The following is a 27,460-nucleotide window of genomic DNA, read 5'->3' as shown; positions in this document are numbered from 1 at the left end:
TAGATGTGGAAAAGTTTTTTGGAAAAATTTTTTGGAAATGTTTTGGAGGAGTTAGCAGCAGGTTCTAAATGCAACACTTGCAGAGTGCTAACAAATTATTTTTTGGAAGTGCGTTTGTTTCAAAGGAAGGGAGTCTGGTCAGCTTATGGAAGGTGTCAGTTTGCTGACTGGCTAACAAAGGACAAGCGTTGCTTAGTTAATACATATTTATGGCAGAAAGTACAGCAATTAGATCTTTGCACTCAGTTTTAATTAAATGTTTATAGGGTGTTTGGCACTAGTATGGTTGAAGAATATGAAGAAATTGCTGACTCCCAATACCAATCAGAACGACAAGAGCTGTTTGATGAAGACTATGGTAAGCAAACAGAACTAACTGCTGCTTGTTAGTCATCAAACATACTTTCTGTACTTGGTGATTAGCTAGTGTTTTTCCTCTGTCTGTGCTGAATGTTTTATTCTGAAGTTAAGGATTATTTTAGTTATCTTCATCCTTACAGTGATAAAATCTGCCGGAAAATTAGGAATGTGCTAGAGGTTATAAGCTTATTACAGGGGTGGGTGGGTGAGGTACTGTGGCTTGTGATATGATGGTCCCTTCTGGCCTTAGTCTATGAATCTGAGTAATGTGCCTGTTTTCAAGGGCTGTTAGAACATCCCATTAGGCCTTATACAACCTACTGTTCTTTGTTATAAACCTCTGAAAATTGTTCACTTGGGGGCACTACTGTCTGAGTTGGTGAGAACTACAGTAGGCTGGCTGACCATATATACACCTCAGCCATCCTCCCCAGACCTGTCACGTTGGATGTTGTGAGCATGCTTCTCCCTTTGTGAATCCTCAAGCCATCCTTCATCCACACACAGATTCACATGGTGACAGACATGCTCTGTCTTCAGGTGGTTACTGACCCACCCTGAGCTGGCAACCATATTTCTGATTACCTCTGCTTCAGATGCAAGCCCTGGCTTCTTGCAGGACAGAGGGGAACAAAAGTGAGTTTAGTTTTGAAAGGAGGGGAGACACAGGAACGTAAATGAGAAAGATAGAACGGTGACGGAAGGAAGACACAAAGCTGGCCTTGCACATACAGTGAAGGAAATTAGACAAAATAAAAAGAATGTATTTGGAGTAAACATGGACTTTTCACTCAGCCTTGTGCTGAAGCATCCCATTTGCATTCTTAAAGGGAAGAGAAGTGTAGAAGAGGTTTTGCTGGGCTGAGGAAGATAGAAAAGTGTGGGCATGCTTTCTCTTCCTACATCCCAGATTCCAAAACATGCAGGGAGTAACTCCGGCTTTTTCATCCCCCTCCCTCATCAGAAATATTTAAATTTTTCACTTTGAAAATCTAGTCACCTTATTTCGTAGGAGTTACCTGCAAGAGCTTCCTTCTGAACCTGCAGAACTGCCTTAAAAAGTACTGTCTGTAGTTTATATAAAGGGGCTTCACCCCTCAACTGTCTCAGTTCCTTCTTGGTCGCTGCAGAGAGATAATGGAACTCATCCTGTCATGTCTTCAGGCATAGGCATTTCCTTAGCCTAGAATCCTAGATGAAGATTTATTATAAATCACTGATGTACTATAAATAGCTTGCTCCCTTGTCCCCAGAGTCCACCATCCCTTACCAGGACTCTCAGGCCCTGAGGCTTGCAAAGACCTCAAGAGGTGTTTCTCTTGCCTTGTAGTCAGCCCTGAAAGGGATGAGCCATGTTTTGTGCTTCCCGTGTCTTGTTGAAACCCAATTTTTTAACCAAATTTGTGGTTTGCTGTGCCTTTATTCCCTGGGTTACGGGGGAGAGAGATCTGAGGTTGTAGACTCCTCTGGCTTCAGTGCCTACAACCTGATACTCCAGTGGGCTCATTGACAGTATCAATGTACTTTTAACCCTGATTTTCAATTTTAGTTTGTCCTAGATACTGTAATTTATTTTTACTTTGTGAGACTCTTTGCATATAACTCCAACACTGGACCTTGAGGTGTATTTTCACTGTTCATAAGGCTTGTAACTTTCTATTGTTGCAACAATATTTTCTTCCATTTTAAACAGATTATCCATTGGATTACAATACAGGGGAAGAAAAATCTTCAAAAAATCTCCTTGGTTCTGCTACTAGTGAGTACAATTGCATGTTTCTCAGAACACTTTCATAATGCTGTCTAGTAATAAAATGGTTTATTTTACGTGAAAGTGAGATTCCACTTTATTGTGACACATTTATTTCATTGAATAATGGGAAAAATCATGCTTTTGTAATAATTCAGATTTAGGGCAAAATTTTCAAACTCCTAAATGCCTTAGGAGCAGACTGAGACGAAGTGCCTAAGTCTCTTTTTTAAATAAGACTTAAAACTCCTAAAATACTTAAAGCATTTTTGAAAATTTTACTTGGTCCTTTTCTCTTAGCATCAGAGCAATAAGCATGTTAACCTAAATAAGTGAAAAGTTAAATGTGACTGTTTGTTTTTTAAAGTATTTACTGTTTTGTTTAACAGTGCAGTAGAACCTTGATTATTGAGCACCTGGCTAAAGGGAAAGGATAGAGAAGCACTGTACATCTCTGAGCCAAAATCTTTGTGCATAGCATAGCTTCTTTATCCGTTCTTAAACCAGTCTGCTTTTGAGGGAGCTGATGGCTCAGGCACTTCTCACATTCTTCCTCTTTAACCAACTTCATTTAATCTTGGTGACTGTACCTAATCTTCTGAAAATAAGTGAGTTTTAGTGAACTAAGGTGACTAGTCATGGCACTACTTCAGTTTTAATGGGAGTCCTCGACTTCAACTGCATTATTTAAGATAGCACCAGTCATCCAGCCCGTCTAGAATAATTGTTGCCTCATTGAGCTTGTTCCTGTTTATCAATGCTAGTGATCTAGCTTTTGCATGCACAATGAATATTACTTCTGCATAGTGCTCAAACAGGTTAGTAGTCTTGTATCTGCATAGGCAAGCATTTTTTTTAATCCCACACTGTACAAGTTTGAAATGGAAAAACTGAAAGCAAACTAGAGTATAGCTGTGGCTTAAGTATGAAAAGGTCATGGCCAGGAATGTTGCACAATATCTTAGTGGGAAGGAATAAATTCTCAAACAAACAGCAGTCTATTAATAAATGGTAAAGTGCCAGATATGTTGGGCTTTCAACTCAAAAAAGCAGCGTGTTAGTTTCCCTGACGATGCCCCATTTATCCTTTTACCAGTCGTTAGTCTTGAGCTACCCATACCCAGAATAGTGTTGATAAAGTACTTTAAAATATGACGCTATATATGCAAATACAAGTGTATGTAACTTAATATGACCACAACTTTGGTGTGAGAAGTGCAGTGACTTTCTTTAATGGATGTCAAATATGTTTTTATAAAAATGACGAGTGCGGTGGCACCTTAAAGACTAACAGATTTATTTGGGCATAAGCTTCCGTGGGTAAAAAACCCACTTCTTCAGATGCAATCGGACTCCTTGTTGTTTTTGTGGATACAGACTAACACTACTACCCCCCCACCCCGATACTTGACACTATGTTTTTATAGTGTCTTTAGTATGCCAAAGTTTGTGTAGAAACCAGTGACTATATAGCCATTAAGCATTCATTAACTCTTACATTGCCTTGGCTAGTAGTCTGTTGTTGAGAGAGCCATTTGACCAGTACTCTGGGATAATCTGCATTCCTTTTTCGAAAACCTTTGTGAGGCTGTGCTTGGGCAAATGTAAGAGGGACAAAAGCAGCCTCCATTTAGTCAATCTAGTACAATGCTATCTCTAATCTCAAGTAGTGAGGCTAATATCTATGTAAGATATTAGATATCTTAGAACCCCTAAGTTATATGAAGGGTAAGGAGGGAAACCTCAGAAATCTGATTAGGGATTTGGATGATCTTAAGAGCTGTCTTGCAGTTTTTCTTGCCATATTGACCAGTGCAGGTAGCTCTTGTGCCCTCACTCCTTCTCTTATCATCTGGAAGATTCACAGAGCAGCTTTAGTTGTCTCTCTTTCCTGTGTCTTATCTGCAGCAAGGAATCTGGTTCAGATTTCAGACCTGAGCTGACCTATGTTGCTTATGATCTCTTATAAGGCATTCAGAAACTACAGTGATAAGCATGGAATAAAAACCTAGAGGAACAGATAAAATTCATGGTGTTCAGGAGTGTAGCTCTCTTGAGCTTTTTAGACTGCAGAAGCCATTACCCTCTGATCCCACTGAGAGTTACCAAAAGCAACTACAGCATTTGCTCAAGAAACTTCCTGAAAAAGCACAAGATCAAATCCGCACAGACACACCCCTGGAACCCCGACCTGGGATATTCTATCTACTACCCAAGATCCATAAACCTGGAAATCCTGGGCGCCCCATCATCTCAGGCATTGGCACCCTGACAGCAGGATTGTCTGGCTATGTAGACTCCCTCCTCGGGCCCTACGCTACCAGCACTCCCAGCTACCTTCGAGACACCACTGACTTCCTGAGGAAACTACAATCCATCGGTGATCTGCCTGATAACACCATCCTGGCCACTATGGATGTAGAAGCCCTCTACACCAACATTCCACACAAAGATGGACTACAAGCCGTCAAGAACACTATCCCCGATAATGTCACGGCTAACCTGGTAGCTGAACTTTGTGACTTTGTCCTTACCCATAACTACTTCACATTTGGGGACAATGTATACCTTCAGATCAGCGGCACTGCTATGGGTACCCGCATGGCCCCACAGTATGCCAACATTTTTATGGCTGATTTAGAACAACGCTTCCTCAGCTCTCGTCCCCTAAAGCCCCTACTCTACTTGCGCTATATTGATGACATCTTCATCATCTGGACCCATGGAAAAGAAGCCCTTGAGGAATTCCACCATGATTTCAACAATTTCCATCCCACCACCAACCTCAGCCTGGTCCAGTCCACACAAGAGATCCACTTCCTGGACACTACAGTGCTAATAAACAATGGTCACATAAACACCACCCTATACCGGAAACCTACTGACCGCTATTCCTACCTGCATGCCTCCAGCTTTCACCCTGACCACACCACACGATCCATCGTCTACAGCCAAGCTCTGCGATACAACCGCATTTGCTCCAACCCCTCAGACAGAGACAAACACCTACAAGATCTCTGTCAAGCTTTCTTACAACTACAATACCCACCTGCAGAAGTAAAGAAACAGATTGATAGAGCCAGAAGAGTTCCCAGAAGTTACCTACTACAGGACAGGCCTAACAAAGAAAATAACAGAACGCCACTAGCCGTCACCTTCAGCCCCCAACTAAAACCCCTCCAACGCATTATTAAGGATCTACAACCTATCCTAAAGGATGACCCAACGCTCTCACAAATCTTGGGAGACAGGCCAGTCCTTGCCTACAGACAGCCCCCCAACCTGAAGCAAATACTCACCAACAACCACATACCACGCAACAGAACCACTAACCCAGGAACTTATCCTTGCAACAAAGCCCGTTGCCAATTGTGCCCACATATCTATTCAGGGGACACCATCACAGGGCCTAATAACATCAGCCACACTATCAGAGGCTCGTTCACCTGCACATCCACCAATGTGATATATGCCATCATGTGCCAGCAATGCCCCTCTGCCATATACATTGGTCAAACTGGACAGTCTCTACGTAAAAGAATAAATGGACACAAATCAGATGTCAAGAATTATAACATTCATAAACCAGTCGGAGAACACTTCAATCTCTCTGGTCACGCAATCACAGACATGAAGGTCGCTATCTTAAAACAAAAAAACTTCAAATCCAGACTCCAGCGAGAAACTGCTGAATTGGAATTCATTTGCAAATTGTATACTGTTAATTTAGGCTTAAATATAGACTGGGAGTGGCTAAGTCATTATGCAAGGTAGCCTGTTTCCTCTTGTTTTTTCCTACCCCCCCCCCAGATGTTCTGGTTTAACTTGGATTTAAACTTGAAGAGTGGTCAGTTTGGATGAGCTATTACCAGCAGGAGAGTGAGTTTGTGTGTGTATGGGGGTGGGGGGGATGTGAGAGAACCTGGATTTGTGCAGGCAATAGCCCAACTTGATTGTCATGCACATTGTGTAAAGAGTTGTCACTTTGGATGGGCTATCACCAGCAGGAGAGTGAATTTGTGTGGTGGGGTGGAGGGTGAGAGAACCTGGATTTGTGCTGGAAATGGCCCACCTGATGATCACTTTAGATAAGCTATTACCAGCAGGACAGTGGGGTGGGAGGAGATATTGTTTCATATTCTCTGTGTATATATAAAGCCTGCTGCAGTTTCCACGATATGCATCTGAGGAAGTGAGCTGTAGCTCACGAAAGCTTATGCTCTAATAAATTGGTTAGTCTCTAAGGTGCCACAAGTACTCCTTTTCTTTTTGCGAATACAGACTAACACGGCTGTTACTCTGAAACCAGTCTAATCAATGTTACCAAAACCCAAACACTTTTCAGTAATTCTGGTTCTGTAAAGATATCACTTGATAGGATGGGTAGGCAATCAGAGTAAAAAAGAAATAGTTTTATTTATTTATTTTATTTATTGTTCTAGACTACTTGGGCCATTAATTTATGGTTTCACCTCAGGGAACTCTTTTTTTCCTTCTGTCTCATCGAGGAGCTGAAAATGTTCTAGAGGACATTGAGGCATTGACAGTTGAGCTTAATCTACTGTTGACTCAGAAGACTGAATTTTTTTTGAGTGCTAGAGGGATTTCCACCTGTCTTGTGCTAGAAATACAAGATTCAAGAGTAGAAAACCAATTCAATACTAATATAGCAAAAATTCTCACCTGGAATTCTGCTTCTCTGAACTTTTCTGCAGTCTACAGTAGATCTCTTATCCATTGTAGACCTGTATTGAATCAAGAAATACAAAAAGATCTATAACCTTCCACCAGCTTTGATAGTTGCTTTCATGGAAAAAGTGAAGAACAATATTTCTCGGTTCAGATGGAAGAGGAACATTTTGCTTCAATTGTAGTAAGACCTTTACTGCCACCACCATGTGCAGGAAATATGTTAGCAGCATGTTGTTTCGGAAAAATTTTAATTGCCTTTTCTGCCAACATATTCTTGAAATAAAACATGTACATTTACAACTTCCTATTTTAAGTATGTTTGGAAGCCAGCACAAACCTTTTAGCTGAGAGCCCCACATGTAAAGATTTGGCATAATTTTGCAAAATAACCTGGAAACCAGTGTTTGAAATTATGTCAGGCAGTTAGTTTGTGCAAATGCATGGGTAGATAATAGTACAAATTTCTGTGAGGATTTCTCATCATGTCCTCTCTGATAAGGCATGTTTTTTGTTCAGATGCCATTCTAAATATGGTGAATATTGCTGCTAATATGCTTGGAGCAAAAACTGAAGAGATTTCTGAAGCTGAAGGTAAATGTTGTTTCCTTAGATGCATAATTTGTTAATTTATTAAAAGATACAGGATTTTAAACGTGTTGTAGATTCCTTGTTTCCCACCTTCATTTCTCCTAAGGACTTGGGTGATCTGAGTGCAGAGTAGTTAGAGTGGAAGGCACATGTGCAATCACTTGGAATGCGTGTGCCCCATGCACAGTCATCGGAAACTCTTCCCTCAGTGGTATCAGTCAAGGCGCCTTGAGCACCCTCTGCCATCACAGCTGGGCCCTTTATACCAGCATATCTCGGAGACCCCTCACTTCCTTCTTACTGCCTGTGGTGGTTGTTACAATTGCTTGGCTTGCCCTAGCAAATGCTCTGTGTGTTCAGTGTAAATTCACTGAACAGTAAATAGTTTCTAGATTTATAGTTGATCATACTTCATAGTGTGGATACGATTAGTTACCTTCAGTTCCCAGTTTTGGGGTTTCCATTTCTCAGTACTGAGGGATGCCTCAGTCACCCAGCTTCAAACCCTGTATCTTTTGTGCTGGAGCTTAGCTGTCCTGAATCGGCACTGAGTGCTTTGGTGTCATGCACTTCCTATTGTGCCCAAGACCCAGCACTGCTCACCCTCCCCAGTACCTAAAAAGAGGCATCAGACCACTGAGAGAGGAAGGTCATCAGCACCAAATCCCCTAAGTATAGGGAGTAGAGTACAGCTGAAACCTAAGCACTCCTCTGCTCTGGTACAGCTGAAACTGGCACCATTGACTCTGGTGCCAAGGCAGGTACCATCAAGTCCAGGACCCAAAGGGCCCCTTCTACTTCTGCAGTACCAAAATGACCTAAGACAACCTTGGTACTGATTAAACCAGAGGTGGTTGTGGCAGTGAGAGATCTGCTGAGCCTATTGATACCAGTATCCACGGCAGTGCAGGAGACGGCGCTCCTGGTACTTGCAAATGGAGGGGTGCCAATATCATTGGTGCATTACTTGGTACTGCAACAACCTCCTGTGCCTCAGACTTCCTACCCATCAGTACGGTCGAAGGGGAAGCCTGCAGTGTTCACTTCTGTACATTCTTTGCCAACTCAGCACTGGTCTATGACACCATCGTGAGCATCACCCCTCTTGGTTAGCAGAGGGTGATTCGCTGTTCTCTGAATGAGAGACTGGCTTCTTCTTTTCCTAACCTTGGAACCAGTCACTGTATTCTCCACCTAGGTGTTACTCCCCTGGGTTGCCTTTGAGATCCTCTGGGTGGAATGGGATTGAGCATCTGGCCAGGGAGTCACTGAGGCCCACTACCAGCTCAGTGGTCCTTCTGGAAACTGGGGGGATTCCCCCCAGTTTCTAGGTCTTACACAAGTTGTTCCTTCTCTGTACTTAGAGAGGCATGGGGAGTCTACTTGCAAGGAGCTGCCTGGTCCTCAGTCTGGTATTAGGCCTAGTACCGGGCAAGGCAGAGGCAGCTCACAAGGAGCTGTGGGCTTCTGTGAGTTTTGCAACTCAGGATTGCCAACCAACATTCTCTTTTGGAACATTATGATTTTAACATTTTGAGACTTCTTGTTTAAAGATTAAGGACATGTTCCTGGAGGATGCTAGACGTTCTCTTTAGTTGATGAGGGGAAATCCATGCTGAGAAGTTTGCTGCAGGCTGGACTAGATGTTACAGACTTGGCTGCTAAGGTTGTTGTTTTTTTGTGGTTTCCATGCACAGGAGCTCTTGCCTGCAGTCCCTGGGGGTTTCCACATTAGGTCCAACAAACAATTCAAGACCTGCCCTTTGAAGGGTCCTCACTTTTTTAGAGCAGACAGACTTTAAGCTCCATGAGTGGAAAGATACTGGAATTACTTTAAAGTCTTTGGGGTTGTATGCTCCTGTCCCACCCAGGAAACTTTCTCCAGCAGCAGACCCACCGTTACTCTGCTGCTGCTCATCAGGACATATAAAGAGTGAAAAGTAGAGGTTATAGACACAGGCAGCTACGTTTTTTGGCTTCTACATCAATGCTTGCTCCACCTAGACACCCAGGGGTTGCTAAACAGGCATTTTGATGGGTGGCTCAAGGACGCCATACTAGTTTACAACTTTTTAGTGCTTGATCCTGTTCTACTTCAGACCAATGGGTCTTAAGTTCTGTGCAATTTATTTCTACCCCTCCCTCCCCCTCTCTCTTCAGGGAGCACTCTCTCAAGGGTTTCCTCCTCCAGTAGGTTGTCTCCTTTGGATGGGAGCCACAGAGGAGGCGCTGTGGTGTCTCACGGGGAAGGGGTTCTATTCCTGTTTTTCTAATCCTGAAAGCCAAGGGAGGTCTAATATTAGACCTGCACCCTAACTCAACAGATATCTCAAATCTAAAGCTTTACATGGCCACCCTGGCTTTCGTTATTCCCTCCCTGGATCCTACTATGCTGCCCTTGACTTAAGATGCCTACTCTCATGTGGCAATTTATTGAGATCCCAGAAAATATCTGATTCATAATGAAGCACTCTCATTACCAGTTTACCATGTGGGTACTGCTGAGGGAAAATTTTCCAATGAGACTCTACAGTGTGTGCTCACACCAAGAGTGGAATCAACATGTGCAACACATTTTGAACAACAGTTACAGAAGGCTAACTGTGTTTTCTCTCCTTTTCTGTGATATCTTTCCCCATAGTGCTGCCACCATAAACTCACCCTCCTGATTAGGGAAAAGATACTACTGTGATTTCTGTAACTATTCTTGATGGATTAAATAGCCTGGGGTTATGCATACCAGTTTGTTCTTTCCATGTCAAACTCTGCCTGATGTGGTCTTTAGCCTGTAGCTTTACACAACCTTAGTTATAGAGACTAAAATACTATCTTTCTTCTCCCCTCCTTCTCCATAGAAATACTTCAGCACATCTTTCATATGCAAAACAACACCAATAGGTGTCCAATTCATCTAAATGTAAACATTGAGATTCTGTATCTTGTTTGTTAATGCTATCAAATAAATGTTTATAGGGAAAATAAATATGCCTGGTTAATGAGAATTCAGATTTTTGAGCATGCTGTATTAACGTTTCCTGTTTTCTCACCCATTTTTATGCTTCCTTCCTGTTGACTTCTGTGGTATTCATGCAGCTCTCAGGAAGCTTCTTATACTAATTTGATTTGTGGTTCCATATACTTCAATAGGAAATAACAGTATGTCTGAAAATACCACAGTTGCTGCTGCTGCCACTTCGACAGATGCACCAAAACTGCCGGAACCAACCCTTCTTCCTTCACCAGAGTAAGTGATTGTGTGTTAAATTTAGTGCTAATGAGGTAGAGCTTGGCCATCACTAGAAATCTTCTGCATCAGACTGCTAGACCTCAGCCCTCGTTTATACTAGAAAACCCAAATGTAGACACACTTGCATTGGTTGACACCTTGTCTATACAGGTTGACTTTGGGCTTGACTTTAACATACTTGAGGTTCAGGTCTCTCATATTTATTGATAGTTTTCAGAATGTAGTTACTGTGTATTGCGATGGTCTTCACTGCATGAAACTATGTGTAAAGTGATTTTTCCAGGAAAAGCTAAATTACTTCTTGCTTGTCTCAATGAAATCATTGTATTGTACCTTTTTAAAACAGGAAGTCAAAGGTTCTGTGTCAAACTGGTTTTTGTGACCACTGAAACAGTTGAACAAAACCATACACAGGCTTTGTAAAACAATCTAATCACACAATGGACAATATTCTTAGGCAATATAAAATTTCTAAAAATTCAACCCAGAGAGAGTAGGCAACACATTGGACTAATTCATTTTCTTTTTTTCTGGGCCCTGGGTTCATCATATCTTAACTTGTCACAAGTGAATTGCACTTCATAAATCTGTATCGTGTTGGCTATTGTTGCAAATAAACTTGTCTATTTTGGAGGCTAGGAAGGCCATTGTTGAGGGTTTTTGGTTTTGAATGTTAAGGAATTTAACACTTCCTTAGCATATTGACACTACAGATCAGACCACAGGCAACTTATTCTTTCTCCATTAATTACAACAATCTGGAATTGAGTTCTGCTTTGGAACCAAGCCTGGAATTCTTCTCCTCCTCTTTCTTCACAGGCCTTAGTCAAGTTTCTTGGGATCTGATTTCTGCTCTGCCTTTATTGTTGCAGGGTACCGCTACTCAGTCCCATGTAGAACTGGCTCTAAAAGGGAAGACTAGGTTCTATAGGTTCTGTGTAATTGATACTCTCTTCTATAGGTCTCTGGGTTTGAGGAACCAACCTAGAAAATATGTATCCTGATACATGAAAATAAATTTAGCGATCTCCAAATTGACATTTGTCCATAGTACAAAACCACAAAGCACAGTTGTCAATTTTTGTTCAAGAGAAACCTATGTCTGGGATAGTCAGGGATATTAAACCAAGTAGGATTGAGATGTATTGCTGAGTTAAATGAGTGATTTACTTAATTGGAATGGCTCCTGCTTACATTATTTCTGACATTTATTAACTGATATTAGTCTTTCCTGAGCATCACTTTCATGCATTCATTTTTTACAACTACCACCATATCCTACAAAGGTATATGCTGTGTTTATTTTAACTTCTGTTTGTAGGCTTGTAACTACAGAGATGCCACAAATAGATAAGGAACAACTAGTCAAGGAACAATTAGTCCTGGAATTAACGAAGGAGAGCCCCATTGTTCAGCTAGTTCAAGAGTATGAAGAGGAGGCAAGTCAATCAACAGTGACCCTGCTGCCTAGTGATGAACAAGAGGAAGAAACATCAACATGGTTTGAATCTGAGACAGAAATCTATTGCTATGAGCTGGTGACGGTTTGTTGTATTTCTAGCTTTTCAGAATATCTATATAAGTGGTGTTCAGCTGCAGAAGCTGTTCATCGGCAACGTAGCAAAACTTCTGAGAGCAAGCAAGGGGATTACTCTGTTACCATTCAGCATTCACAGCCAGTTCCAACAGAATCTTTACATGTTTCAATAGATGAACCTCTGCCTGAGAAACTAGACAGTGAAATTACAGGGAGAGCACCTGGATCTACTGTTGCAAGTGACTTAAGCAGTGTACTCCATGAGTATATCACTAATCAGACTATAGATTCTATTGAATTGGAACCCAGTCATCCTCAGACTGTCTCTCAATCTCTCCCTTTAGAAGTTACTTCTGAAATTAAGCCATTATCTACAATGGAGGTCTCCTTGGAGCCTACAAAACGTGAGGCAGCACAGTTAACTTCCCAGATAATTCCCCAAGAGGATGCTGTTGAGATGCATACTGAAACAGAAAAGAAAGCTGAGAGCTCTTGTTCTGAGAAACAGTCTGTGGTCTCTGAAACAAACGTTGTCAGTGAATTCAAGGAGATCAGCACAAGAGAGACCGATTCTGTCCAAATCCTCTCAAAACCTACAGAGACTGTACCACAGCCTGAATACACAATAGCTACAGTAGGCAATGATGATGGGGAAGCAAAAGTGAGTGCTTCAGAAATGCAGAAGCAAGTATTGTCTCCTGTTGTAGAATCTTCTGCATCAACAGAAATAAAATATGATGAGCAAACAACTGAAGAAGCTTTTCTAGCTATTCCCGTTTCTGGTGGACAGCAGAGAATGGCTACAGACTTCTATGCTGAATTGCAGAATTCCACAGATCTAGGTTATACTAATGGAAATCTTGTTCATGGATCTAATCAAAAGGAGTCTGTGTTTATGAGACTTAATAATCGTATTAAAGCCCTGGAAGTAAACATGTCTCTCAGCAGCCGCTATCTAGAAGAACTTAGTCAAAGGTAAGACTCCTAATAAATTATGAAAATCTACCTTTATCATGTCTTAAAATGTGTTTAACATGACACAGCCAATGATTAGAAAAATCTGTAGGCAACGTGTATTTGAGTAACCGATCAGCAGTGTAAAGCTTTTTTTCAGACAATTGAGAAATAACTGACCATTAGTAGAAGCTGCCAAAAGTTTAGATTTCTGTATCTGAATCTTTCCCTATGTATTTCAGGTTGCCACTGAATTTTATATTCTACTGCAGAATACACAGTGCTCCATTTTTAAGGAGTTTATGTATTGCCTCGGGATGTGCGCTAATCCTTCTGCAAGCCTTCCAGTATAGGATCTGATTCTGCTGTCTCTTAAGTCACTTGCAGAAGCATCCAGGCCTATAGTAATTTCCCTTACTAAGTGCGACAATCTATGGTAATCTGTGGTGGCATGTAGTCCTTTTTTGGTTAATACAGTAATGTCAAACTCCTGTGTTTGTGTTTTTAAAAAGAGAAGGATAGGGAGGGGAAACACAACCTGCAGATTATAATGAAGTTAGTATAACTATTCAATAGTTATTTCTGATGCATGCATGGGAGTAAAGGTTGGTTAATCTTCTCGTCATACACTAATTACAGAATCGTTCCTTAATAAAGGCTATAGTTGTAAATGTTTGCATTTCTCCTATTTGCTGCTGCCTCAACACTGAAAGCTTTTTGCAGTGCATTCACCCTAATGTAGCTCCCATAACCATGCTTATCGACTCCAATCTTCTGGTTAGTGCTATTTAATGCTGCTTCCTGTGACTCACTATTAATCAGCACCAACAGTAAGTAGCAGAAACACCTTCCCACTCCAAACATTTCTGGCATACAACCCATTGCTAACTCTTTTAATATTAAAATAAATTCATATCTACTAAGGTCAAAAGGGACAATTATGATCATCTAGTCCGACCCCCTGCACAATGCAGGCCACAGAATCTCACCCACCCATTAAATAGGCTTTAATTTGGCTCCTAAACAGTGTTAAAAGTTATCTGAGAATTAAACGAGTAAAGACAGGAAAACAGCAGAGTTGTTCCAGAGGGTGGGAAACTTCAAAGGAGAGAGGTTTTCCCCCTAAAACTGGTTAGATTGTGGGAAGGGGAAGAGAGGAAGTTAGTACTAGATGAATGGAGGAAGGTGCTGTGGTGACAATCTGTGTAATTGTAGTCTTTAATATGGAACCCAATTCATTTTATAGGTACCGAAAGCAAATGGAAGAAATGCAGAAGGCTTTCAATAAGACTATAGTCAAACTTCAGAACACTTCAAGAATAGCAGAAGAGCAGGTACAAATTGCTTCTGTTTAGAAGTAGGTGACGGTATATCTTAATCAAGAGATTCTCAAGGATGTGTAAAAGCTTACAAGGACAATGTCAGTATTTTAAAACTTTTTGTTTAGTGACTGTATTGAGCACAAATCTTTAGGAATAGTCCATGTTTTGTTACTCTGAAACAGTTATGTAAAAGCTGCATATTTGATAAGGATTGCTTTTCTATTTAATGTCCTCCTGTTCTCCATTTTGTAATTAATTAAATTTTAGGTGATTTCCTTTTCTGTAAATGAATGGGAAGCTGACTCTTTTCCCTTCTATCTTAATTTCTTAAATTTACTTTTCGAGAAAAACAAATAACTGGTATAAGTAATCTGAAGGCGATGGATACAATTTTCCAGAAGGGCTTCCAAGTCCCATTTTCAAAAATCATTTAAGCACTTCTGCTTCTAAATCACATAAGCATTTTTGAAAATTTTACCTTCTGTTTATACAGATCCATACCTGATCACTTGCTTCTTTTGAACTCTTATTTTCAACCTTTATAAATGTAGGTCACCCTACTTTGAAAATGAATGAATTGACAGCTGCTGTGAGAGAGGTTTGCGGGGCTGGGAACCACCTGTAGATAGTTATGCTTGCATAAGAGTTTCCATTCCAACTCCCTGCTTTCAGTAATTTAAAGCTTCTGAAACTTATTTGAGCTGAAATCTTACAGGCTGTCTTGGTCCAAAAGTGAAATTTCTGTTTAGAAAGTGTAAGCAAAAGTTTTGTTTGCTACACTGGTGCCTTCAGAAAGCACAATACTTTTTTTCATCCACCTTCCTTGTGTATACTGGGAAGTCCTATGGAGCAGCCACTTTAGACAAGGCTTTGCCTCAGACTTGTGGTGTTTTTGTTTTTTGGGTTTTTTTAAACATATGTTGTACCTTCCTTAATGTATTTAGAGGGTGAAGATTGAAACTGCTTGAGCATGCTTTAAATTAATTCAGTAATCTCCCTCCCCCAAATGTACTAAAGTAGTTTGCAGAGCAATTGGCAATGCAAGGTAATAGAAGCAATTCCAGACTTTAAATGCAAGGTTTTTTAAACATCCTGTTTCCACTAGGTCCTGAAGCATTTTAAGTGTCATCTCATCAAAATATAGTTCTTGACAAGTGACTTATCAGGGATAGGATATTTATATTGCTATGGTAACTGTTGAAATTCAGGGGAAAAACTGTTCTAAACAACACATCACAAGTATTATTGCATTCAGACTTTCACTGGAAGTCTTTCAACTACTGCTTTTTGAACACAACATAAATCCCATTTAATGAACTTACCATAAGATACATTGGTTTCATTTTTGTTATGCTCTTTACAGAATGGAATAGTTAGAAATCATCATAGTGGGATGTATTGGTATTGTATTACAAAAGATTATTGGATGTAGTTAGGGCTCTTAGAACTGCTAAAGATTTTCAATAAAGCTTTTCATGCAGAAATCTGACACAGCTAAAATGTTGCTTTTACTCTGTTTCAGGTGCTGTGTAGAGAATAGCTTTCTGTAGTATAGAATAAGATCTCCTAACTACTGTAAATGTTTTCTGTGTCTTTAGTCAGCATGTAAATGAATTTTTCATAAGCCTTTGGCTATGTAGTGTCTGTTGCTTTCGTGGATAAGATGGAATTATAATTTGATAAATAGTATGGTACGTGTTAGCAGAATCCCACATACTGAACTAAGTGGGGGTAAACCAACTTTTTTTAAACCCAGGATCAGCGGCAAACAGAAGCCATCCAACTGCTACAAGCACAGTTGACCAACATGACACAGCTGGTTTCCAATCTGTCAACAACTGTGGCTGAACTAAAACATGAGGTAATTAGAACTCAACAGTATGGCATGAGAGACTTGTATGAAATGTTTCTTGGATTGTTGGTGGCTGAGTCTTGCTGGGGTAAAACTTAATCTGCAAGGAGATGCAGGTAGCATTGCTTTCAACCCCCTTTGGCAGCCAGCCAAGTATTTAGTCATCAGTGAGAGTTTTCTTGGCTACAGCAGGACTGCTAATAAAAATAGCTGCTGAAATATGGGGACAAGGGGCTGCAGGAGTATAGAATGTAGTAATGGGTAGAAAATTAAAGGCTCTAGTCAGGTTGACCTAATACCTGGAGTTCATGCCTTAATGGTGAGGGCTTTTGGTCAAGTGAGGTGGAAAAGCAGCAGCAGCTCACTCTCTGATGCATGGTGCCTCCAATGAAACTAAAATGAGACTAGGCAGCTAATTAAATATTTGTCTATATGAATACCAACTGATTCAGAGCGAAAACAAAAGCAATTAAAAGCCGTTTAATAAAAATGACATAACTAAACTTAAAACCAACACTATCTATTCATTTTTGGTTATTGAGTATCAAGTCATTGATTTGCAGGATCAAAAGAATGAAAGGGACTTTCAGAAGTATGCGTGGTATTTCTTAAATCTGCATAGAGAAAAGTGGAAAAATGTTAGTTTACCTTTTCATCATAGTGCTGCTAAGGATAAACAAAAGACTAATGTTTCAGCTTCGTGGTAAATGAACAAGAAGATAGAAGAAATAACCATTTACTGTTGTTCTCCAATCTTTGCCAAGAATTCAGGATTGTTAATTATCCTGTGGATTCCCATAAATTATAGTGTAGCAGAATTACTGAGCCACATATAAAGTTTCTGTAATGGACCAAGGCATATGCGGTCTGGCCTAATTGTCACAGCTGGGCTGAGGTCTGGATGGTAGTCTCCGGACAGGAGCTGGAGGAATCGTAAGAGCCAGGTTCCATAAGCAAGGATCAGGCTGGGATCAAAGGCCAGAGATCAGAGGCAGTGCCATGTTAGCATAAAGAGGCATGAATCAGGATCAGAGTCAGGCTGGAGTCAAAGATTGGAGATCAGAGATCAAGCAGTGTCAGGATATTGCAGCAGGCTGAAGTCTGTGTTGCCCAGATAACTTCCAGGATCAACCCCTAGGGTTAAATAGGGGCAGATCAGAGGGCCACAGGGTTCTGTCACTGTGGATGGCTTGGGCTGCACTTCATGGCCTCCCAGTGGTACTGTGGGACTACAACTCGTTGCACGCTCCACAGATGCGGGTTCTAGTCCTGGAGTACTTATAGTGGCTTCTCTAGCAACTGGTATGCTTTACTAAACAATTAAGGCTGTGAGACACGACATGCAGCATAAAGACACAGTCGGATATGAAGCAGACCAACAATGTGTAAAGATGATGTGGAGTTTTATTTGCCTAACTAAGCTAAATGAAAATTCTCTAATATTCAGAAGTACTAAAGGAACATAATTCTAAATACTAACATGCTATTTCTCGATCAATGAATATGGCTTTGTAGTTACTGCTAAAGAAAAATAAATTAAACAGTACAGAATGGTGTACCTTATAGTAAATACATCTTGTGATCTTGAGTTGGAATTGTTGCATTATTGTGTGAAATGTGTACATAGTCCACTGTGGAAATAATTTAAAAAAAAGAAAACTTAGAAAAAAATTACAAATTCACTTAAAAAGTAAGTAGCTCACATAAAGTGCAAGAGTGGAATTTTGTTTCTCCTGCAATAATTGATGAAACTCAAGCACCTAAACCTTGCATGAGGAAAAGGTTGGTCTTTTGTTTCAGGTGCTGGACTGGAACTTGAGAGATCTGGGTTTAATCTCCAGGCTTCCTGTGTATGACCTTGGTTAGATCGTGTCATCTGTTCTTCAATTCTCCATCTGTAAAATGGGAATGTTTTCTCCCACTTGTTTGTCTTGTGTATTTAGTTAGTAAAACAGTCTGTGCCTTGAGTTTACAGTGTGTATGCACAGTGCCTAGGACAATCTCAGTCAAGGTCACTTTGATATAATAGTAAACAGTAAAGCAGGGAATGCAACTCCTTTCACTGTTTAGGTGTTGGGGTGTCCTAATTTATCAGTTGTTAACAGGTCCAAAAATACATGCTTTTTGAAGGAAAAAGTTGAAATTCCATGGAACATCCCTCAAAAATATTTAATATTGGCAGTCTTCAAGGGCCATATTGCCACAGCTGTGGTCAGCAGAGGCACTTGAGCAGGATCCCTGTTAAAGAGTGGGAAAGGTGGGCAGGGCATTCTGTGAAGGCTTCAAGATACTGGAACTTGCTTCCATCCCCAGGGTCCAAAATAGCTTGAGATTGGTGAATTTCTGAACATGCTGCCAAAGACATCTTTTAAGGTGTTTGGAAAGGGTTGGGAGTATTTCCAACAACAATAAAGGAATAGAAAGGAGTTTCTGTAAGTGGCTGGCTGGCAGCGTTCCTGTTAAAATGATTACTTTAATGCTTCTGAGGTTTTATTGTATCAGGGCATCTAGAGCCTTGGACAGGCATCTTTTATATTTTAAATGCATACTGCTTTTTTCTGATTAGCTGACGACATTTGGCCTTATGTTGTTGTACATTCACTTGGTTGGGAATTGTGAAATAGCTTGTTGTGCTTTTTAATATAATATGAACGGCTTAGCACAAAACTCTAAAAACCTTTTTAAAAATATACATGGAAAGTGTAGCTAGAGCTCCCCCCCACCCCCCCAAAAAAAGCTGGAATAATTCCCCTTTGAAAGTTACTTTGATTGTAAAGTAATGCCCTTGGATTTCAGTTTTTTGCTACAATAATAGCAAGCTTAATAAAGTTTGTCAGCCAGTGATCTTCAGAATCAAGCACTCTTTATAATGTATATACATAAAAAAAAAAATCCTCCCACGTAGATGAGGCGTGGTAAGGGACGTGTCCCTTCAAAGTAGATGAGTGACCTTTTAAGAGATCAGCTTTATATAAAATAAGATTATCCAGGTTCCATGGAGTAGAACAGTTTTTCTTCAGAGAAGATAGTTTCTTATTAAAAATGTTCTTACATGTGTATCTGAAACCTAAATTAAGATATTTTTGTATGCTCTTCATGGGAGAAACTATAACTCCATCTGTTTAGAAATCACCTAACTTACTGTGAGTTCCAGCACAATTTGAAAAATAAGCATTTGTTTAACAGAAATGTACTCATTTTCTATACTAATGAGAAGTCATTGTAATCCAGGCAGTGTACTCGCATACCTCTTCAAAGTTGTAATGAAATTCAGAAGCACATAAGAGCAGCCATACTGGGTCAGACCAAAGATCTATCTAGCCCAGTATTCTGTCTTCCGACAGTGGCAAATGCCAGGTGCCCCAGAGGGAATGAACAGAACAGGTATTTATCAAGCGATCCATCCCCTGTTGCCCATTCCCAGCTTCTGGCAAACCCTAACCCTAAGGCCATGTATGACTGTGAATGTGTTTGAACATTTCTTTAATGCAGCTGAACTTTTATCTGATCTTAATGCTGTAAAACGTCCCTAGAAAATGCTGGGTATACTGGCTTTAATAGCTGTCAAACTTCACTGGCAGATACACTTACAGCATATTAAATGCTGGGACTTGACCTGTTAGCTATGTAGCAGACTACTTAACTTTGAGAAATGGATATTATAAAGTGAAACAGTGAAAAATCCCTAGAGTTGATTTGAAAACTGATCTATTCATTAAAGTTTACATGAAGCTGAACATGTTCGGCTTCAGCTGCTAGCTCCATTGTATTTAAACTCCTCTTATTTAGTCTTCGGATTTTTTATTTGTAAAATCCAATTATTTTTCAGGTGTCTGACCGACAAAGCTATCTTGTGATTTCTTTGGTTCTCTGTGTCATCCTGGGTTTGATGCTTTGTATGCAGCGTTGCAGAAATACATCTCAATTCAATGAAGATTACCTCTCAAAAATCCCCAAAAGTAATCACTACCCAAGCCCCAAAAGGTAATATATCTGACATTTTAATCAGTTCTTACAACTTTATATTTACAATTTTTATCTAGCATTTGATAGTTGCTCGCTTATTCTGTTTCCATCCAGTTGAATTGTTCGTCAATTTTAATTATTACCAGTCTGTGCTTTTCTGTAAGTTCAGAAGTTTGGGTTCTGATGAGCAAAAGACATACCTTTTAACATCTAGACTTCTATAGAAGAATAGTTCCTGTGAAGGAGTTTGGAGAAAGTAGTGCCTTTTATTTGCAAAAGGGTCTAACATCACTAATGTAGGAATGGGATCAGATCCTGGATGTGAAGAGAGACCACTGCATCTCACTCTCCAGTAACTTCCTTTGGCCATCAGGAGGAGCACCACTAGCAAGGTCCAGAGCAATTTTGAGAAACCTTGCCATGGGGAAGGCTTGCTGTAGTGTGAAGGTGTAACGCTGACAGAGCCCGGTCGTCTGTGGGTGGGATCGAACCTGGGACCTCTGGAGCTAAATGCATGAGCTAAAAGTCACATGGCCCTTGGATAAGGCTGTAGAGCTGACTCGTTGATCTCTCTCTCGTCTCAGTGCCATGAGATGGGGCAAAGCACCACACCCAGGAGGTGTGTGGGTTACAAAACTATAAAGAGTGGTAATGGGGGAAGAGAGTATCTCCCAAGAGTACTCTGGGAAATGGAACTTTATTGTGTTTTTTGTCATTACAGATGTTTTTCCTCCTATGATGATATGAATCTAAAAAGAAGAACTTCTTTTCCACTTGTCAGGTCCCAGTCTTTTCAGCTAACTAGCAAAGAAGGTATGTTTTATGTACGGCTAATTCTTCCTAGTGGTGGTTGTAAAGTCTGTATCATATGAGTTATGTATTGTAGATGTATGATCATGTAGTTTGTAAACCAATTTCAAAAAAGGTAATCCAGAAGCACTCTACTTGTAGGCTACTGAAGTCTATAACTGTGTACATTGGGAAATAGTGAATTGAAGTAGTTCAGTGGGTAATGTGTGTTCTGTTTTAGAGACTATAAAAAAAAATGTATAAGTTCTGAGTTCAGCGCAAAAAATCAAAATCGTTTAGGGTTACTACAGTGGAATTAACAAAAGCTTTCATGGGGTGGGGGAATCCTAGAACATTTTACAAACTTAAACAAAATGCCAACTATACATGGTCAGCCACATCAAGAGTAAGAGCACTTTATTTTAATATTTTAAAAGCAAACAGTAATGCTAAACTATTTAGGAAAGAAGAGGAGAATAGCAAACCATTGAAACTGCAGGGAAACTTTAGGTGGGCAAGATATAATAAAGCTGGAATTTGGTTAAGACACAGGGTCTAACACTCTTACAGAAATACTTTGGTATCAATAAAGATAAATAGGCAGGACTTTGGTTTTAATTTCTCCTCCACCATTGTACATTTGGGGCATTAGTTCAAAACTGACTGAGCGCATGCACCACTTGAAGCCCGTAGCACAGTAATCACTTGGCCTGACCTTGTTTAGCTAGAAATTGGAGGTCAGAGTGCTATGTGATACTACTGCACCATATGCTCACTTTAATATAAGACTCCTCAGCAAGCCAAAAAATTTTAACTCCTTAATCTTGGACCTTTTTAAAAGAAATACAAGGAATGCTGCATGCTTTACTTAAAAAAAAAAAAAAAAAAAAAAAAAGAGAGAGAGAGAGAGAAACCTTTTTGGCATGAGTTACACAGCTGAATTTGGAGTTTCAGAGGTAGACAAGCCTATTCTTTAAGGAAGTCATGAAAAATTTTTTTTCTGTAAACCCTGAAATATAATACTTAAGTTTTTGCTGCTCTAGATTAACACTGAGTTGGATTTCCATTTTTTGGGTAGCGAGTGGATACTCTGATACCAGACTAGATTTAAAAAAAAATTCTCATTTGTCTTGTTTGTTTTTCTATGTCAGCATAGATGTTGGCCAGCAACTATATTTCCAGTCTTTTTTTTTATCCCCCATTTTAGTCCACATGAACCTATGTGGAAACTACTTCCTGCTTCAGGAACAGAGTTTCAGAAGAGAAAAGAGTAAATCAGGAGAGTCCAGTTGGCGATCACCAAGCCTTGAGAACAATCAAGTGGGGGTAGAAATCAGTCATTGTTGGGCTGAATTCTTACTCTAAATTAAATGGAGAGCACTTTTATATTTGGGAGTCTTAAGAAACTGGGTTCATTTTAGAATAGTTTTGTCAACTTTGAATAAACGAATTGCGGTTCAAAGAATATTGCCAAATATTTTTCAATGAAATGAGGGCACAGAATATGTAAACTGAACTCCTATATAAAACTTGTGTATAATTATAGACTTAACTTGAATTTGAGTATTGTTATACCTGGTAGAAGCTTAATTTTTTTCTCAAAGTTCAAGATTTTCTGAAATGTGAGCCTAAATTTAAGCTCCTAAACAAGTGAGCGCACAGCAGCTCCCATTCAATCCATACGTCATCAGAAATGTGCACTTACAGTACCCCGTGCTCTGCAGAGAAGAATGTGTGTTTGTTAAATCAGGCATCTGGTTGAGTTTATATAAACTGGGGGATACTAAATTCAAAAAAGTAATGTTCTGAGAGATTGCTGTAGATTGATGTTAAAATAATCTCTGGTGTTTCTAGCAAACTTGAACTCCCTTTATCCATGGCTATGCTAGCTAGACTTTTAGTCTGTTATACATTAATATATACATAAAAAAGTATTTTTTAATTCTTTTGGAGGTCCTTGATGACACTAACTATACATTTACAACCCCCTCCATTACTCCCAACCCGCAATGGCCAAGCAAAAATATTGTAAACATGTTTTATTTGATACGTTCAACAATATAATACTAAATACCAAGAAGACTGCCATAGTTAGATTTACACTTCATATCTTGTAAATTTGGGGTCACTGTCTTTAAGGGGTTAACATCATCTGCACCTAGCTGTGGAATCTGCTGGTAAGTTGTGCTATTTTTGGAGGATCGCTTCCCCAGACCATGTATCTTCACTCTAGCACTTCTAAAGTCGGGGGAATTGGCCCAGAACTAAGCCATATTTTGCTAAGAGGAACTCTGAAAGGAAAAATCTGAGTCTGATAGAATGTTGACCTTAACTTTAATTTACACTTGTCAGTATCCACAAGTCTCTATGCACTGGTATGTTTACAGTTTGTGTGTGTGAGAGATCTGAAAAAAATTAATCCAATATGAAATTTAGCATTCTATAATACGTTCATTTGTAACAACCCTAAAGGAGTTTAGGTTCCAAAAACATTTCCCTCAACATTTTGGGTGACCAGCTTGAGACCATTTAAAAAAGATCATAACTCTCTCTGACGGTGAACACCTGTCTTAAAGTGGCACAAGCTGAGCAATCAAAATATTAAGGCATCCAAATTCACTAGTGACTTTGCCTCTTTCACAGATAAAATCTTTTTTCCAGCTTTCATGTTAAAGGAAAATTGAATCCAATTTCCTCAGGTCAGCACCCAGGTAAAATAAATGAAGTGCTGCTCATCGCCAATTAACCAAGAAGTTATGCTTTTTTTTGCCACTTGAGATTTTTTTCTACCTGTGAGCCAAAAGAAACCACGCAAACAAAAGTGAGAGTGAATTTCAAAAGTGTAGTTATGGAGACCAGCTAATGCCCAAATTACTTTCTTTACTAATATCCTCCATGTTTGGTGGGGTAAACCTTTGTGCTTGGAAGCATGATTATGAAAATATTGAAGGCATGGTACGCTGCTGTCGTGTCAGTCTGTTTCTTACAGCCCTAGGTACACATTGTGATGCCTCCAATTATATCCTGTGGTAGACAGGCTTTCTGTGATGTAGCCTTTTCCAAAATATTTCTGCAGAAGAATCTTTAGTTATATGGTCTTTCAGCACAAGCAAGTTTATTTAATCCTGAGCTTGTTAGGATGATGATCAGTGAACTTCTAAGGAGAATTGTACAAGGAGGCCAGAAAAAAGCACTTTTTTATTTAATAAGGTAATACTTAAATCTGCCCCAAATACAGGGTCCTTGAACACTCCCCTCTCTTCCCTCTGAAAATGTATTTTGCAAATGTTGCCTATGGTCTAATCCCTTAAATGAGATCTGCGGTTGCAAAATGATATAACTGGGTAGAAATTAGCTACTCTGGAGATAGAACTTTATACTGAACATTGTGATGAGTTTACTTTCCATGCACATGCATCCTGTTGATATCTAATAGGAGCTTAAGATGTCTGCATGGAAAGCAGACTAATAGTCTTGGGGGGAGGAGGAATGAAATATCCTGTGTAGTTTCATGGTTTTAGAAATTGTCTATGGTTTCAATTACATTTTTATTGTCCTTCCATATGTATCCTTTCTTTTCTTACAGTGGATCCAGATGACTTCTACATTGTAGAACCGCTAAAGTTTTCACCAGAAAAAAAGGTACAGTAGCTTCCTTCCGGTTTCTGCCAGGGGAAAAAGTGTTCTGAAAACATGACCAGTAGATGGTGCTTTTGTCAGTCACTTCTCTACAACCAGTCTTGAAAGAATTAGGTTTTTATCGGTAAATGTCAGTAAATGCTGACTTCACCGTACACACACACACAAGCTGATGATAAACATTTACATCAATGATAAAAATTTACAGATAGGGACAATAAGAAAAATGCTGCCTGAGAACTTTAGTTTGATTTAAAGATATTTACTGTGTGTATTTTGCCATGTGATGTTGATAATTTAACGGTTAAAACTTTTTAACTTTTTGAATTTCTGCATCTACAATCATTAAATAATTCTAACCCCTCCCCACAATTTCCTGCAACTGTGAAAATTTAAATAAAAATTAAAAACTGCTTAAAAATAAACATCAGTGTTATCTATCAGTTACAAGAGTTCTGCCCAGCCTATGTATGACCTACCAGTATTCATACTGGATATTATTTCCTGTTTGCATTGCACAAGCTAATTGTTTCCTTTTTTCTGCTTTAGAAGAAACGTTGCAAATATAAAAGTGAAAAGATTGAGACAATCAAACCAGCATCAGAGCCTCTGCAGCCATTAGCCAATGGGGAAATAAAAGGAAGGAAACCCTTTACGAACCAGAGAGATTTCTCGAATATTGGAGAGGTATATCACTCCTCATATAAGGGTCCTCCATCTGAAGGAAGCTCCGAAACCTCATCACAATCTGAGGAATCCTATTTTTGTGGCATTTCAGCATGCACAAGTCTGTGCAATGGACAGACACAAAAGACAAAAACGGAGAAGAGGGCTTTAAAACGAAGGCAGTCTAAAGTTCCAGACCAAGGGAAGTTCATAAAAACTCTAATACAGACTAAGACTGGGTCAATGCCAAGCCTACATGACATAATCAAAGGAAACAAGGATATAACAGTGGGAACACTTGGTGTCACAGCTGTTTCTGGACAAATCTAAAACTAGTCGAACTTCTCATACAGGAGAGTTTTTGTTCATCTGAGAACAGTCTGTTGTATCGTGTGGGAGAGTGGTGAGAGAAGAGATGAGCTAACTGGAAAGTATTCAGAAATTATGGTTTCTGCCTTTTTTAAATAGATGGGATTGTGTCAATCTTGGTTATGAGTTTCAGCTTTACAAGGCTGAAGACTTTCTATGTGGACAGCTTGGGGGTGGGAGGGATCATTTTATAAAGCTTTTTTCAAAATTACTGGGGCAAAGATTGTTGAAGCCCAGTTTGTTGGGTGGAATAGGATAAAAGCTTAATCCTCTTCCTTTAGCTTTGTTCCTACTTCTTGCACCTTCCCGTATTTATGTGCCTTTTGTCTATTTATAATGCCACTGGAAGAGGGAGAAAGATAAAATTGTCATTTGATTTCTTTTGTAACTTCTCTCTTTTTTGAGGATGCAACACTACAGTGCTGTAAAAGGACTTGTTGGCGTTCAGCTGGATTCAGTAATGTGGGCTGCATACTGTAGAAATACTAACATGGTAGACTTGTTGATTAGATCTCCATTTTGAAAACTCACTTGGGGAAAATACCTTGTTAGAAGGAATTGTAATGCCATTAATTGCATTTGTAATCAATTTCAGATGTGTATTTTATTTAGATGCGTTCCATTAGTGACCGCTGTGCAGTAACACTCACTGTACGTGACGGGTCTCCTACTGACAAACATGCCTTTGTTTCCCAGACTGACTTTTGGAATTCTCTGTTACGATATTTAACCAAAAAGGATCGATGCTTTATTTTGGTCACTCTGTTTTCTGTTCTAAGAATTTGGAGACTGGGGACTATCTACAAGGAGAAATGTAAGGGTGACTAGGTACAACTGAATATATCACTATCCTAACCAGTGCTGGGTACAAGTTCACATGACAAATGAAAGTGAGTTTGCCAAGCCTTGAAGTCTAACAGCTCAAGTCTATTTAAAAGTGGATATTTCCATAAAGTTTGCTTTTGTATTGGCTAACACATGTGCAGTGTGTGTATGTATGTATGTTTGTTACTTTCATATCTGAGTGTTTTTTATTTTGACCATGAGTGTATATTTGGATAAAATAGAATGTGTGACTGCATAAAACGTTGTGAATGTGTAGCTGAGTGAATGGGACAAAAGGTTATTCCTTTTTGAGAGGTGTTATAGGTTCATGTTGTAAAACTAAGTTAACTTATTGAGCACTTTCAGTGGTACCCTTTTTAAAACAGATCGAATGCCTTTTCTGGGTATTGTATGTAATGTGACTTATTTAAAGCCTTTGTTTTTGCTGCTTTCATGTTAGTTTATAAATACTTTAAGATGATGGACTTTTAGAGTCGGTCTGCACAATTAGTCATTCAGCACACATGGATCTGATTTATAGAACATGTTATCAGAAAGGGCTCCAAACAAGAATGAAGAAAAAATGTTATACTATCTGAGTGCAGCATACAACATTGTGGAACAAGAATATGTAACTACAGAGCTGTAGTGCCATTAGAAACTGTGAATTTCCAAATAAATCTGAACACTTGTCTTATAAATTTAGTGGCATTTTTTTTCTTTTATGAATCACATGTTAATGGGTTGAAGCTCAAACTCATGAAGCAGTGTGGCTTAGTTCATAGGGCACTAGACTGGGCACTAGGCTGGTTCTTCTTTGAGTGCTTGTTCAAGTTGATTCTATTCTAGGTGCATATGCGTCCACGTGCACAGTTTTCGGAGACTTTTGCCTGAGCAGTATCCG

The 27,460-nt window shown here is 39.5% G+C and overlaps 1 protein-coding gene across 9 annotated transcripts in view; it reads left to right on the top strand.

Annotated features, from left to right (window-relative positions):
• SUCO (SUN domain containing ossification factor) overlaps positions 1 to 27,257 on the top strand; it is an 81,613-nt gene extending 54,356 nt beyond the window's left edge. For 4 of the 9 annotated variants that reach the window (XM_073356311.2, XM_073356309.2, XM_073356312.2 and 1 more), the window contains 11 exons: positions 267 to 358; positions 2,054 to 2,119; positions 7,319 to 7,393; positions 10,538 to 10,634; positions 11,959 to 13,149; positions 14,375 to 14,462; positions 16,207 to 16,311; positions 20,132 to 20,286; positions 20,990 to 21,081; positions 24,644 to 24,699; positions 25,246 to 27,257. In XM_073356311.2, the coding sequence (XP_073212412.2) occupies positions 267 to 358; positions 2,054 to 2,119; positions 7,319 to 7,393; positions 10,538 to 10,634; positions 11,959 to 13,149; positions 14,375 to 14,462; positions 16,207 to 16,311; positions 20,132 to 20,286; positions 20,990 to 21,081; positions 24,644 to 24,699; positions 25,246 to 25,692 (2,464 nt within the window). In that variant the 3' untranslated portion in view covers positions 25,693 to 27,257. Of the gene's footprint in view, positions 1 to 266; positions 359 to 2,053; positions 2,120 to 7,318; positions 7,394 to 10,483; positions 10,635 to 11,958; positions 13,150 to 14,374; positions 14,463 to 16,206; positions 16,312 to 18,102; positions 18,153 to 19,533; positions 19,687 to 20,131; positions 20,287 to 20,989; positions 21,082 to 24,643; positions 24,700 to 25,245 lie in introns of those variants that run through there. The other 5 variants (XM_073356310.2, XM_073356316.2, XM_073356313.2 and 2 more) reach the window with 5 other exon arrangements.
• The last annotated feature ends 203 nt before the right edge of the window (positions 27,258 to 27,460 follow it).

The sequence above is a fragment of the Lepidochelys kempii genome, chromosome 8 (genome assembly GCF_965140285.1).
Source record: "Lepidochelys kempii isolate rLepKem1 chromosome 8, rLepKem1.hap1, whole genome shotgun sequence".
NCBI lineage: Eukaryota > Metazoa > Chordata > Testudines > Cheloniidae > Lepidochelys > Lepidochelys kempii.
This window is presented reverse-complemented; position numbering and strand designations above follow the sequence as displayed.